This window comes from Amaranthus tricolor, chromosome 1, assembly GCF_026212465.1.
Source record: "Amaranthus tricolor cultivar Red isolate AtriRed21 chromosome 1, ASM2621246v1, whole genome shotgun sequence".
NCBI lineage: Eukaryota > Viridiplantae > Streptophyta > Magnoliopsida > Caryophyllales > Amaranthaceae > Amaranthus > Amaranthus tricolor.
In genome coordinates this window covers 15,625,374-15,639,161 of record NC_080047.1, presented here as the reverse complement: position 1 = coordinate 15,639,161, position 13,788 = coordinate 15,625,374, and the positions used below count along the sequence as shown (strand labels likewise).

The 13,788-nt window shown below is 33.7% G+C and overlaps 2 protein-coding genes across 3 annotated transcripts; both read right to left on the bottom strand.

Annotated features, from left to right (window-relative positions):
- Positions 1-205: 205 nt before the first annotated feature.
- LOC130805699 (protein VASCULATURE COMPLEXITY AND CONNECTIVITY-like) lies at positions 206-6,128 on the bottom strand. Of its 2 annotated transcripts, none has more exons than XM_057670483.1 (3): positions 5,852-6,128; positions 5,270-5,475; positions 206-620 (listed from the first exon to the last, which is right to left on the bottom strand). In XM_057670483.1, exons 1-3 carry the CDS (start codon positions 5,948-5,950, stop codon positions 443-445), a joined length of 483 nt encoding a protein of 160 aa, XP_057526466.1. In that variant the 5' UTR covers positions 5,951-6,128; the 3' UTR covers positions 206-442. The 2 variants fall into 2 exon arrangements, with proteins under 2 accessions (XP_057526466.1, XP_057526470.1); XM_057670487.1 differs by lacking the exon at positions 206-620 and adding an exon at positions 1,813-2,037.
- A 1,624-nt stretch (positions 6,129-7,752) lies between these two features.
- On the bottom strand, positions 7,753-13,110 carry LOC130805695 (formin-like protein 5). Its single transcript, XM_057670479.1, has 9 exons — positions 12,979-13,110; positions 12,820-12,888; positions 12,517-12,718; positions 11,492-11,747; positions 11,115-11,420; positions 10,581-11,016; positions 10,197-10,396; positions 9,655-9,890; positions 7,753-8,938 (listed from the first exon to the last, which is right to left on the bottom strand). The coding sequence occupies exons 3-9, from the start codon at positions 12,643-12,645 to the stop codon at positions 8,087-8,089; spliced, it is 2,415 nt and encodes an 804-aa protein (XP_057526462.1). The 5' UTR covers positions 12,646-12,718; positions 12,820-12,888; positions 12,979-13,110; the 3' UTR covers positions 7,753-8,086.
- Positions 13,111-13,788: the final 678 nt, after the last annotated feature.

The window sequence follows — 13,788 nt, the reverse complement described above, 5'->3', positions numbered from 1 at the left end:
TTCTTGTCTTAATTCATTACTATAATATATTTCTTATAATTTATAAATAATACATAAATGAAAATAAATTTTTAACTTAAATAATTTTATAATATTGAGTAAATCAATCAAAATTAATTAATTATATAGCAAGATCTTTTATTTAGAAAGATCTTATATTATATGCTAACAATTATTCATAAAAATCTTTTATTATAGGCTAATAAATATCGCTTAATTAAAAAAGAAATAGCGAAAAATGTCAACACATATCTCATATCGTCTATTCATTTGTACAATGCATATAATTCTAGATTTTTAGGTAAAACCAATACCATGTTAAACTCTACTTACCCAAGATAAGTACAACTAAATTGAGGAAAGCAATTCAAAACATTATTATCATTCTACAAAAGAGGAAATTAAAAACTTGGACAAGTGGAAAGACAGAGTATTTGTAAGTCTAATTTGTATGGGAAGTGGCTGAAACATAAAAAGCAATAGAAAATAAAGCATGTACAAAACATAATATGCCACCGATCGATAGCATGTGATGGTGAGTAACGCCACATGACGCCTTTGCTTTCTGATTTGCGAGTATTCCGATTCCCAGCATCGATATTCCTACCACTAATATAAGCCTGTATATTTCAACTACAATTAGTCCACACTCCACTACCTCATCCATTTCATGATATCACATGTGTCCTTGTTGAATGCAGTTTTAAGGTGCAAGCGTTTAGAGTCTAACTCATATTAAGGTTCAAATTAAATTAATTTTTTATTATTAAAATTTATTTTGTACATAAATACTTATTATTATATGATTTTAAATTTGTACATTTATTTGTCACCAATGTAATAGAAAAAAAACAAAACTAAATGATGCAAAGTTGTAGAATAAAAAAACCGAAACTTTACTAGAACCATTTTTTTTATGTTTCACCCCTACGGCCCAAAAATGATCATAAACGACACTGATATCACAGAAGTACAAGTATCAGCTTTCATCATTTTACATTCCCATATAGTACAATATATAGATCATATAGCCCTGTTTGACTGTTAATGTAAGTGTCAAAAATTCTATATTTGACGATGAGTTGAACTCATTATCGAACATGCCTTATGATGTACTTTGGAGAAGGACGATCACATTAAAAAAAACGCGTCCACACCAATTAATAAACAATCAAAAATTAGTCGGTATAACTATATACTGACTGATTTCCAGCTGTTGTGGTCAGTCAGTATAGAGTTGGAAGGTAAAGCTTTTTGGTTAGAATTCCGACTAACGTTTAGTTAGTAGGTATTTGGTCGGAATTCGAACGATTATGTTTGGTAGGAAATTGGTCGATGTTTCGACTGTTTACCTACTAAATTTAGTTGACAAATTCCGAGTAACGTTTACTAGGAAAATACTCAAAAAGTTTGAATATCCAAATTTTGGCCGAATTTCCAAAAATCAGCTATTTAAATATTATTTACTTGTCCAACTAATTTCCGACTACCTTTTATTAGGAAATCAGTTGGAAAGTCAAGCACATAATTTGAGCTGATGATTTTCTCCCAAAAAAGCACTAAAATCTTCCTACTGAATTTCTACTACTATTCAGTATGAAAGTCAAACGTCACATTTGACCATATTTGTCCACATTTGACCATATTTGTCCACATTTAATTTGATTTAAAATTTTATTAATTATATCATACAATATAATCTATTAGTCAAATAAATAATTTAACTGATATATAAACAAAACAATAAACGATTACTATAAGTCGAAATTTTGATATTATAAACTATTTAACATAAAACAAACTTCATTGTTGATACAAATTCAACACAAATGTTAAATCGTTATATAATATAAAAAAATGAACTAAATTGTTTCATTACAACTCAAATATAACATCATCATCATCCTATCCAGTGTATCCTGCTCATAGAAAAACTATGGACAAGGTCTGGGAAGAGAAGGACGGCGGCAACTCATACCCATAAAGGAGAGCGCAACCAAAGGAGTCCCCCGGCTCGAGAAAGATAATAAGACGTAGCTACAAGGAAAAGATAAATTAAATGCATATAAATAAAATGATCCAACAATAAATAGATAAAATGATCTAAGAGGGTGGAGGTTGAGGATCGTGTACTGCTGGAACAGAGAGCGCACAGAGAAAAGCATTTCAGTCACCTCTTCCCTCGTTCAGCGTTGCTCTTCCACAAGGGTCTCATGTACTTCTTGGGGAATGACACTGTTGAGGTGATCATCTTTTTGACGCATAATTTATTGGAGATGATCGATCCTCTCATTCACCATTTGTTGAGTAGGAGGAGGATCGCTTTGGTGTTGTGATTGCGACAACACAAGGTCAGCATAATAATATTGTGCCGCTTCACCAACCCAAAAAGAGCCTTAGAGGGACTCTTCTTTTTGGGCATTTGTGATTCAATGTTTTGAACAGCCTTAAGATAAAGGTTGTTCAAATGATCCACAAGCGCATCTATGAGTAGCTCATATGAAGAGCGTGAGGTTGATGTCACCCATACCGGTGGTTCGGTTTCGGCGAGTAGGACGTTACGCATTCTGGTATAACTTTTAATTTATTTAATTTTATTTATTTACTTTATTACATTTTATTATATATAAATGAAGATTGTAACAATTTATAAATTTAATTTTTAGGAGCAAGAGTGTCAAAAGATGCAATCTTCGTATGAGTTATTTACTCATACTCATCAAGTGCAAACCAAAGAAGGTTTCCAATGGGTCAACGAGAAAGTCGAAGCTATAAATGTAAGTTTAATTTTTTCTTCTTATTTAAATTAGATAAGTTTTAATTAATATTGGTGGTTGGTTAGCAGTTGTATAATTATATTAGAAATCTTATTTAGATTAGTTGATGTTGTATATTGAAGTAATGTTGGTTGGTTGTTTTGGTTATCTTAGAAATTTAGACTAGATTAGCTGTTATAAATAATATTGAGGAAATGTTGGGTTTTCAGTTGTTGTAGACTTAGATATCAAATTTAGTATTGATTTATATTTCAGATGTTTCTTAAGTTTTTGGTTTTGTTAAATTACAGAGGAAAGTCTGCCGAATGTTTTACAGATGCTTTTTTCAAATGTTGTATAATTATGCTTTATTGGATGAATATAAATGCCTCGTTGCTGATCTACCCATAGATGCGCTTGTGGATGATTTGAACAACCTTTATCTTAAAGTTGTTTAAAACATTGAATCACAGGCGCCCCAAAAAGAAGAACTCTAAGACCGTTTGTGGAGTTGGAGATGCAACACGATATTATTATGCTGAACATGTGTTGTGGCAATCAGTCAATCAGAACACCAGAGCGCTCCTCCTCCTCCTCAACAATGGTGGATGAGAGGCTTGATCATCTCCAACAAGTTATGCGTCTAATATATGATCACCATAACAATTTCATTTCCCAAGAAGGACATGAGGCCCTTGTGGAGGAGCAACGCCGAACAAGGAAAGAGGTGACTCAATTGCTCCAGTTTGTCCGCTCTCTGTTCCAGCACTACCCCTGTCCTCAACCTCTACCGTCCTAGATCATTTTATCTATTTTTTGTAATATTTGAATTGTACTGAAACAATTTAATTCGTTGTTTTATATTGTAAAACAATTATATATTTGTGTTTAATTTGTATAACAATTAAGTTTGTTTTATGCTAAATAGTTTATAATATCAATTTCGGTTTATATTAATTGTTTAATGATAGATTATTAATTTGATTAATATATCATATTGATATGAATATAATTAATAAAATATTAAATCAGGTTAAATGTGGTCAAATATGGTCAAATGTAGCGTTTAACTTTCCGACTGAATACTAGTAGGAATTCAGTCAGAAGATTTTAGCCCCTTTTTGAGAGAAAATTAGGTCAAATGTGGCGTTTGACACTTTGACTGATTTCCTACTGAAAGTTACCTGGAAATTAGTCAAAAAATTAAATAATATTTAAAAAGCCAATTTTTGAAAACTCAACCAGAATTTTGGATATCCAAACTTTTTGACGATTATCCTACTCAACCTTAGTCGAAATTTGCCGACTGAAACTTAGTAGGTAAACATTCGAACAAATAGCTACCAACTAAACATTAGTCGGAATCCCAAACTAAAATTACGATTGACCTGCCAACTCTATGCCGACTGACCATAACAGTTGGAAATCAGTCTGTATATAGCTATACCATCTGATTTCAGACTGTTTTGATCAGTCGGTGGAGACGTTTTTTTGTAGTGTTCTTTAAATAGTATCATTAACCCAGTTGTATAAGTTTGTTGTAAACAAAAAATATGATAACATTAATTATTAATTGTTAGTTGTTCATTTGAGGCAAAATAAGGCCGGCCCTATAAGGGGCAAAAGGGCCTACGCTTCGAGGCCCATTTCAAAAAATTAAAATAAGTCCAACTTTAATGCATATTATCTAATCTTAATACTCTAACTATTTCACATTTAAATAATAGTTAGTGCTCATAATTATTTTATACTCTTAGGCCCGCGTCTCGAAACCCAAGACTCACCCTGACAAAGTGAGCCAACAAGTTTATGAATTAAGCGCCAAAAATAGCTTTCTTTTTGACTTATAAGTTTATCTTTTAGTAAAGTTATAATGACATATATGGAACATGTTTTGTAGCTGTTTTAGCAATAAACCATAAGTTAAATAAATATGTGAGAAGCCAACCAACAAATCGACCAATATTTATTTAACAAATAAGATCAAAGTTCTACTAGCTTAATAAGGATAAAAGTTTTTTCAATTTATATGGTGATTCTAACTTTTAATTTTTGTAATTGGTAGATAAAGTGTTACGTTTAATAATTTATCTACCATGTAGAGGAGTCAAAAACTAAGGGTTATCCCATAGAATAAAAAAAATGAGTATACTCTGTTAGAGTATATAACATTTTAGGGTTTCAACTATCAGCTTAAGTTTTTAATTGAGTTGATTCCTTGACATGGCATCAGAAGCCAACGTGATAAGACGTCGCTGATTTGAATCTCAACCACCCCATTTAAAAATAGAATATTAGTGTCAGGTTTGAGAATGACATGTACTATATTCATACTTTTAGCTCAAAGGCCTCTTGAATAAGAAGTCGTGTTAGAGTATATAACATATTTTAGTGTATTAACTATCAACTTAAGCTTTTACATGAGTTGATTTTTCGACATTTTCACTAAATGGCTACATCTAGTTGAAGCGGCAAGCAAGAAAGAATAAACAAGTAGTGAGAATTGAAATCACCAGGAGAAGAGAAGGCAAGCGGTGGTTAATTGGGTGTTGGAGGACGCCTTGTGATGTGGTTGTTGGGAGCAAAGACACATAGAAGCAGCCACTACATTGACTATAATGTGAGCCAATAACAATAATCCTGCCGCACCCAACCCTAACAAGTACGCTTCATGACTTGGGTTTCTACACTCAAATATCCACATCCTTAAATGTTTAACCTGTTATTAAACATCTGTTAGAATATACAACATATGCTGAAACTTAAATATAAACTTAGACATTATTTTGAAAAAATAGCTTATAGGTAATTTTAACTTATTTTGAATAAAGGATTGAGTGGTCAAACCAGTCAAAGCTATATTTGGTAAACTAACTATTGAGACAGTTTATTATTATGAACAAGCTGTTTTTGAACAAGCTGTTCTCAGCAACGGCTTTAAAATCAACCGGTCAGAATTAGCTATTAGTCATTTGCCAAACACTCCTCTTTTAGTTAAATTAGTTTCTTAAAACGGTATCTACTCATCATTAAAACGTGAAATATTCTCTAATAAGATCCAAACTAGTTTTTAGGAGAAGGAATAAGTAGAGTACCTTATTTTGAGCAATCTCTGCTTCAATACCACACATTCCAGCCGCAATATCCAAACCGATAACCAACAGACACACAAAGAAGCCACCCAATGACGCCATTTTGTTTTCAATTTGTTTACAATAAGATCTGATTCTGCTGGTTATGTAGTTAAATAATGGTATGTGTATGTAGGAAACTGTACGAATCTTTGTTTTTTGTTTAACTTTGTTGAAAATGGTTCTCTTGTTCACACTAGGGTACTGTTTAACTTTATCTTTTGGAGTGCATGATGCTACTTTTAATAATTATATTAGTGTTAGTATGTCTCTTATTTAAATGGGTAAAGATTATATACCCTCCTGTTCACTTTAAACGTTCCATTTAATTGTGACATATTTGTTAATGTACATTTCTAATCTTAAATGTCTCCGATTGTATTTGAGTAAAAATTATAAAAAATTGATATTATTAAAATTTAAAATAAGACGAAACAAACAAGATCTTATATGAGCCCATCGCTATGTTTTACATTTAAATAGAATAGGAGGGAGTAGTTTTTTGATTTTATATTAAAATGGCTTGTACTAGGACTTATTTGATCATGCGCAACATTGGTGCAAAAATACAGTAACGGTAATGCGGTAACAGCGGTAAATTTCGACCTAAACCATAAAATGTCGTTTGAAATGCGTTTTTATCACAATTATGATACGGATAATATCGGTTCGGTAAATTTGAAAAATTTTAAAATACAAACAATAGGATAGGATATGATCTTGTTTTTGCACTATAAATTATGCACTACTTAGTTATGTGAAGCTCCACATGAGTACATGATATTTGCAAAAATAGGTTGATTGGAAACAAGAAGACATCCGATTTTTAGAACCCATTCAAGCTAAAAGTGATAGAATAACCAAATTTAGTTTTGATGAAATGTAAGAACATGAAGCATTAGAAACACAACAGAAGCAAACTGAATTATTATTATTAGATGAATAAGAGTACAAAGGGGAGCTCTTTATATAGGGGTCTGAATTATTCATTAAAGCTTTAATCTTTTTGTTGCATTATTATTTATACTCTATTTTTGTATTGCTTTTTTACTCTTGCTCTTCACTAAATAGATTTCTTAGCTTTTTATTACCGTAATAGTTATAGAAGTTGTACACAACAAAAAAATCTTGAACCACAAGGATGGGCAGCAGGAGTAAGATAGAAGTCAGCCATGATTGATGTTAAGATTTTAGAGGGTATTCAATGGCCCGGATACGAATCGGGTTGAGGAGGGCTTACACAAATATGGGTTGAGTTGGTATAAGAGCCATTTTAATTTAATAGGGTCCTGTTAGATCCATCCCATTTTTATTTATTAAAAAAATATTATAATCTCCTTTACTCAATATATAATAATTAAATTGTAGAAACGTTAATAATTTCCATTGTCATTTTCATTTATAATAATTAAATCATCTATCAATTATGCAATTTACAAAGATCCGTTTCCGACCCTTATTAAGCCCTTTTATAGTCTGCTTCATTTGACTTGTAATTGAGCCCGTTTTCAGCCTGACCCATTTTCAACCCGACCCTTATAAAACCTTTTTAAAAACAGGCCCGAATGAAGACTCAAAATGAGGATCTGGCCCATTAAACACCCTTATTAGAGAAGCTGAGTTAGTTTAGAAGTTGTAAAGCTTGTATTAGTAGTAGTTAGATAGTTAATTAATACAGTAAATCAGAAATTTGTTAGAAAAATTGTTGACATGGCACCAGGTTGTAATGTAAGAAGACTAATGCTCATGTCACATACTCCCTCCGTCCATATGAGAAAAGCACCATTTAACTCAAAAAGCTCTCACATATTCAAGCCAAATGGTGCTTTCCCAAAGGGAAAAACGGACTATTAAGCTTATATGTGTATAATTAGTAAGCAACCATTTTTTTTCTATAAGTAGAAGTGGGTGTACATTACATGCCATTCATTCAGATTAATAAACATATACTATCTCCCCCTCCTTTTTTTTCATTCTTCTGACTCATGTCTTCCAATTTCATTTGCAATCTTCTGTCTTCTATCGTCATCTTCTTTGATGATACTAGATTATATTTGTACATAGAAAATTAATAATTTTTTATGCAGACAATTTTCCGACACTATATGACTATAATGTATTGAAGAAATAAATATTATAATGACTGAGGATTAATCAGAAGTGGAGGATAAGCTAATATGCCTACCAGGGAGATTATTTTCAGTCATCTGAATCGGAACTGGAGTCGACCACACGTCTGTCTGCAATCGCAGGAAATAATTTTTGGCGCATGTCCTGTATCGATGAATTCTGATCTAACGAAGCCCTTTTAAGGGACGATTCCTTCCCAGTGCTTTTTTCTCTCTTTGCGTACGATTGTTTTGTTTCTGCACAAATTTTATCCAGCAAAACAAGAAATTCGCGCACAACAATGAACAAACGCAACCCTTCTTCCCTTCCGGCATTTCCATGGAAATAGTCTGCGGTTTTTCTCACCAAACCTGATATCCTTTGTTCTTCTTCGACCAACCAGGTTGCCTCACCTTCTGAATGTTCTACAAAACTTACAAGAGCTTCATAGAACCCAGAATCTCCTTCGGGATTTTCCATCTCATTCTCTAAGAACTTTTTAATTTTCGTTAAAGATTGGCCAAGCCTCGACACAGAGGATTTCAGACCGTCGCCATCAACAAGTGCTGCCTTTTTGACATTTCCAAGTTCACTACTTATGCCTGACACCACTTGAAGGCCAAGACACTGATAGTGTTCGGTTGAATCATATGTTGGATCTTCCACAAAATCGTCACTTTTCATGCTAGATATGCTACAATTTTCTTGTGCAGCACGCAAAGTTTTCATGCCTTCTGTACGAATAATCTCCTGGACAACAAAATGCAATAATGTGGTCTTTCCATCTTTTCCCTTCACATCTGCAAGTTTCAAAAGGGTATCGAGTTTGAATGCCTGCGCACCTCCACGATAGGTGCCATCATTCATACGGTTGCCAGTTTTGAGAACTGCTTCCAAAATCTTAAGGAATAATCTGCTTTTCTTGAGTTCATCACAGGCTATCTGTAAGATATAACAGAATTTAACAATCACACACATCAGATAACGTGTTCAACATCGACATTTTAGTTAATAACCATTTATCAACTTGTGAGGCTCCGAATAATCCTAGCTATCATCACCCTTCCCCTAATAGTCTTAGTTATAAAATTTGATCTATTGGGCATATGTGTCTGTTCTAATTCTATCCCCCCCCCCAACCTCGCTTTTTCACATTTCTCTCTAACTTTACTCCCTTTTTTCCACCAGCTCGTCTTATACGAGAACGTCTCACCATGTCACCATGAGACGGACCCATATGATTAGCCCATTTCTCTAATTGATCACTTTTAAATTATAAGTGATCACTTTAACACACTAAATGTACATGAGTTAGCCCAATAAAGATGGTCTTACTATGAGACAGTTTCATTTAAGAATTTGTGTTTTTTTTCCATAGTTGATGGTACCATCCTATTCTTAAACTCCTTCGTCATACTCAACTCTAGCAACCTCCTCCTTCCCGTCTCCCTTTCCTCGTTATCCAGCATCTTACCCCACATCAAGGCACCATTGCACAATGTCTCCATAAAATTAGACCACCACCTATACATTTGCTTATGGTCGGATCAAACCACATCTATTTTAGATTTTAAGCATTAATTATCATTCAAGAAGTTTTCCCCACACAAATATTAATCCATTAAAGCGACAAACATCACAGCTTTTGACTTTCTTACCTCCAAAGTAATGAAAGACTCCTTGATTCCAGTGACCTCTTCCTTGAATGTCATCATGAACATTAGTGACTCCATTCTTTTAAAAGCAAATGGGATATTTACCAATGCTTTCAGGAATTTCTCTGACGGTCCAAGTTCAGAAATATCACCATTGAATAATTGAAGCTTTAGCACTTCTTCTTGTGTAGGAGCCATTCTCAGCAATGTCTGCAATAACTCTGCTGGAAGTTCATTACCTAATTCAATACAAAAATTTGGAGAATGAGCAAAACAAAGATCAATCAGCTCACACAAAATAAGGAAGCAGCAGCATATTAATCATTTGGATGGAATATATAAGCTGTGCGAGATAGCTAGTTGAACGTTAATTTCCTTTCAACAATTATGATAAAGGGGTACTTTTCTCGTTCTCTGAATCCCAGTTTGATTCATTTCACCTGGGTATATTTGTAATTGGTTTCTGCATTTGTTCGCATATATTTATTCATTGTTTATACACACAAATAGACTAGGCAGTTAGGAAGAGATATCGATATATATACCTTCTAAAAGTGCATCACGAACTTCTTCAGTGGTTAGATTAAGTGCCTTTAGAAGAATAGCCAAGTTTTGAGACTTCTTAGCATCAATTATCTCTATAAATTGTGGTTGAGAACCATCTTTTAACTTGCTCCCACGATTACCACCCCTTTTGTCATCCGGATTATATCCAAACAGAGATTCTATCATCTCTTCATTGAACCTGAGTATTGGGCAGATTTAAATCATATCAAAAACAAGCCGAGAATGTCGAATTTTCAACAAAATAAGAAATTTTTAAATTAGAACACAATGGATGCAAATTTGTATTACCTAGCATATTAAGAATAAACATTAAATTATTTCAAGAAAATTAAAACAGATCATAGACATTTCAAAAATCTTACTGGAATGATCCTGCTCGAATTTCATCCCACACCATCGAATGGTCAGGTTTACCAACAACTTTATCCCAGAAGAATGGCTTTAACTTTGTTCTTTGGCCATCCGGGTCTCCAGAAAGATCACTACCTTCACCAGAAGCTGACTTTCGTCGATTATGTAGGCCTAGGCCACCTCCTTTCTTTGGCAAAGGTGGTGGTGGTCGGACGGGTTTTGGAGGTGGTGGAGGCTTAGGTGTTGGAGGCGGTGATGCAGCTGGTGGGAGAGTATCTGGTTTTTCAGGCGTCAATTTCTCAGAAAACCCCCCACCGTTTCCAGCTACACCAGGGCCATGTTCTGATATAACACCAAGTGAAGTACCATGTCCCTCATGTTTCAAAACCGAGTCATTGAGACCTTCATTTCCACCACCACCCTTTACGTCAGAACTTGTTGAGGAGCCTGACAGTCACAGATAATTTTACACATTAACACCGATATATGTACTTAAATCTAATCAATCAAACGCATCAACGGAAGGATGGAAAAACTAAATATACCAGCAAAGAATTCACTAGAGCTCAATGTGAGTAGGGGTTTGTCATCTTTCTGTGTATCCGCATAGCGATTATGACCGCTCATCAGACAACAAAACAACAGTAATGCAAAGATAACAACTGCTCCTGCTACTGATGAAGCAATAGTTATAATATTGTTCAAGTCTTTGTTATGTTGTTCGTTCCCTGAAGTTGTGGAATCCTCCGTAGGGGCAGGTAGAGTAGGTGGTTTATAAAGCAAATCAGGTGGTAGTATAATCGGGTCATCAAATATATCTGTTGACGGACTGGAAGCAAAGCTGGAAGACGCTGCATCAAACAGTGTTACCACATTTCCTAGTGATAAGGATTAAGCAATGAGAAGCACTTTACTGAACTACCTTTAGGAGACTTGTCAGCCAGGTACCTTCTAGGGACACTAGGAAATAGATGGTAATTCTTTCTGAAGCATCCCAAAATAAGCTCTTGTGGCATAGATTGCAGGATAGTCGAGGGTTCATCAGTTCCTCTTTGTAACCATACTTCACTCAATCCAATATCAGTTTTGAAAATCTTCAATGACAAATACAAGTCTTCTCCGAATTCTTTTTTCATTTCTGCCAATTCTTTGGGACAAATCCGTTGCATGTACTCTGCCTGTACGCAAAAGAAAATCAATTCGTTTTGACAAACAACATAATGGTTATCAGCATAATATTCAATCAGAAAAGCCAATGTCTACAATATACAATTGAGAAAAACTCATGTTTATGAGATAAATGTTCTATTTGATGAAGGGTTGTTGAGTGACAATACTTTTAAGACCATCATCCCCTCACAGGCAATCATACACAAGATTTACACGTCATAGAGATCCACAACTGAAGGTCAAACGTTGCAAAACAAGCAGGTTTTATTTAGTTTTTTAGATGCAGCAGTAAAATGTAGCATAATCACGCACTGCTTTCATTGCATTGGTGCCTATTTTAGCACAGAAACAGTATCTCACTATCTCAATTCCAGTGCATCTGACAACGTCTAAGGGTCTCTAACAAGAGGGAAACTGACCAAACAACAGCTCTAATAAATCATGGATATAGGACTCGAGGTTCCAAGCCTGTGTCAAGAGATTTCCAGCACAAACGTCCGAAGATTAGTAGAGATCCTTCATCATACTACCTTCACAGAAATACCCAAGTTTTACATGCTCAAGACAGGACGTGCGATTGTCTTGGTCTATATCCCCTTAAACCTTTACAATGCAGTTGTGATACAATGATGGGGTGACATATTGCACTATGCTGATAGTAGGTTCCCTTGGAGGAAGACAATTCTAATATATATATGATCAGTCCCAAATACCACTGCCCTTTTGTTACTTCACACATCCTTAAGAAAATTAAGCAAATCCAAAAACAACATTTACCCATTGTCTTTTGATGTCCAACGAAGAAGATTCAACTCCGGAACCAAAAGTATAATGTTTGTCTTCTAAGAAACTAGACGTAAAAAACAAAATAAACGCAAAATAAAGGATCCAATTGAGTATTTTCATTTCGATGAATGGCCAAATTGTTGAAATCCAGCTCCCGTTTCCTTCTTTTCATCTCATCTATGGATAATTTCTCCTACACAATATTACCCAAAACAAAAATGATAGGATCAAAACTAAGTAACCAAAAAAAAAAAAGAAATTAAATGAAAATTGCATTAAAATTTAAAAACATGCCCTTCAAAACTTGGATAGCAGCAGTTCCCCCGTCTTCTCTCTGTCCCTCCAAATTATTAAAAAAAAATCCTGCAAAGATTTTAGAAAAAATAAAAAAAATGAAAATCAATTTTAGGCCATGAATTTGTATAGATAAAATGAACGAAAAGACGAAGGTACCTGATTGAGCTGCAAAATGTGGGAGGTTGAAGGAGGGTTGCAGAGACAGAGGGGAAAAGGGGAAGATGAGATCAAAAGAGGAAAAAGTATGAAGAATCCAGCAACTAATTGAAATTTGGAACCCAAAAATTTTATAAAATAAAATAAAATTGCGAGTGTTAATGTATGCATGTCGTTGTTTCAGTTTTACATCAACTACCGGTTTTTGCGGGAAATATGGAATGGAAAAAGAGTGTCAGAAATTGAAATATTTTATTTAGATTTAGAAAAAAAGTCCTCAATATTTTTTGATTATGTTTTAGAAATTAAGGGTGAATCAACAAAAAAAGTATAGAGAGAAAGAAAAAGTAAGTGTAACGGCAAGTAATTAGGTACCTATAGGCTATAGTAGTCGGTTAAAATCAGGCAATGGATATTAACATTTTGTATGCAAAAAATATACAAAGTTTATATTTAAAAATAATTAATAGAAGAGATTATTCACAGCAGATGAATCTTCTACTATTTATGAGTTGTAACTTTCTCTAGTCCTTGTTATCCTCATGTATATATATATTTGGGTGTCGTATTACTCTTTTGTACATTCATTAATAGAAATCAAATAATCAATACAGAAAGGAGCAAAGACTCCCGTTTCTTTTCTTTCATGTTTCTTCTCTTTTATGTCTTTTGTTCTTTCATCTAAAAGTTAACACTTTCCTTTCAAAACGTTGCACTAATTTAATCTTTAATATCTTTAATTATGTGTAGTAAAAATTTATAAAATTTAAAATAATAAAATTAATAATCTCTAAATTGAAACAAATCAAA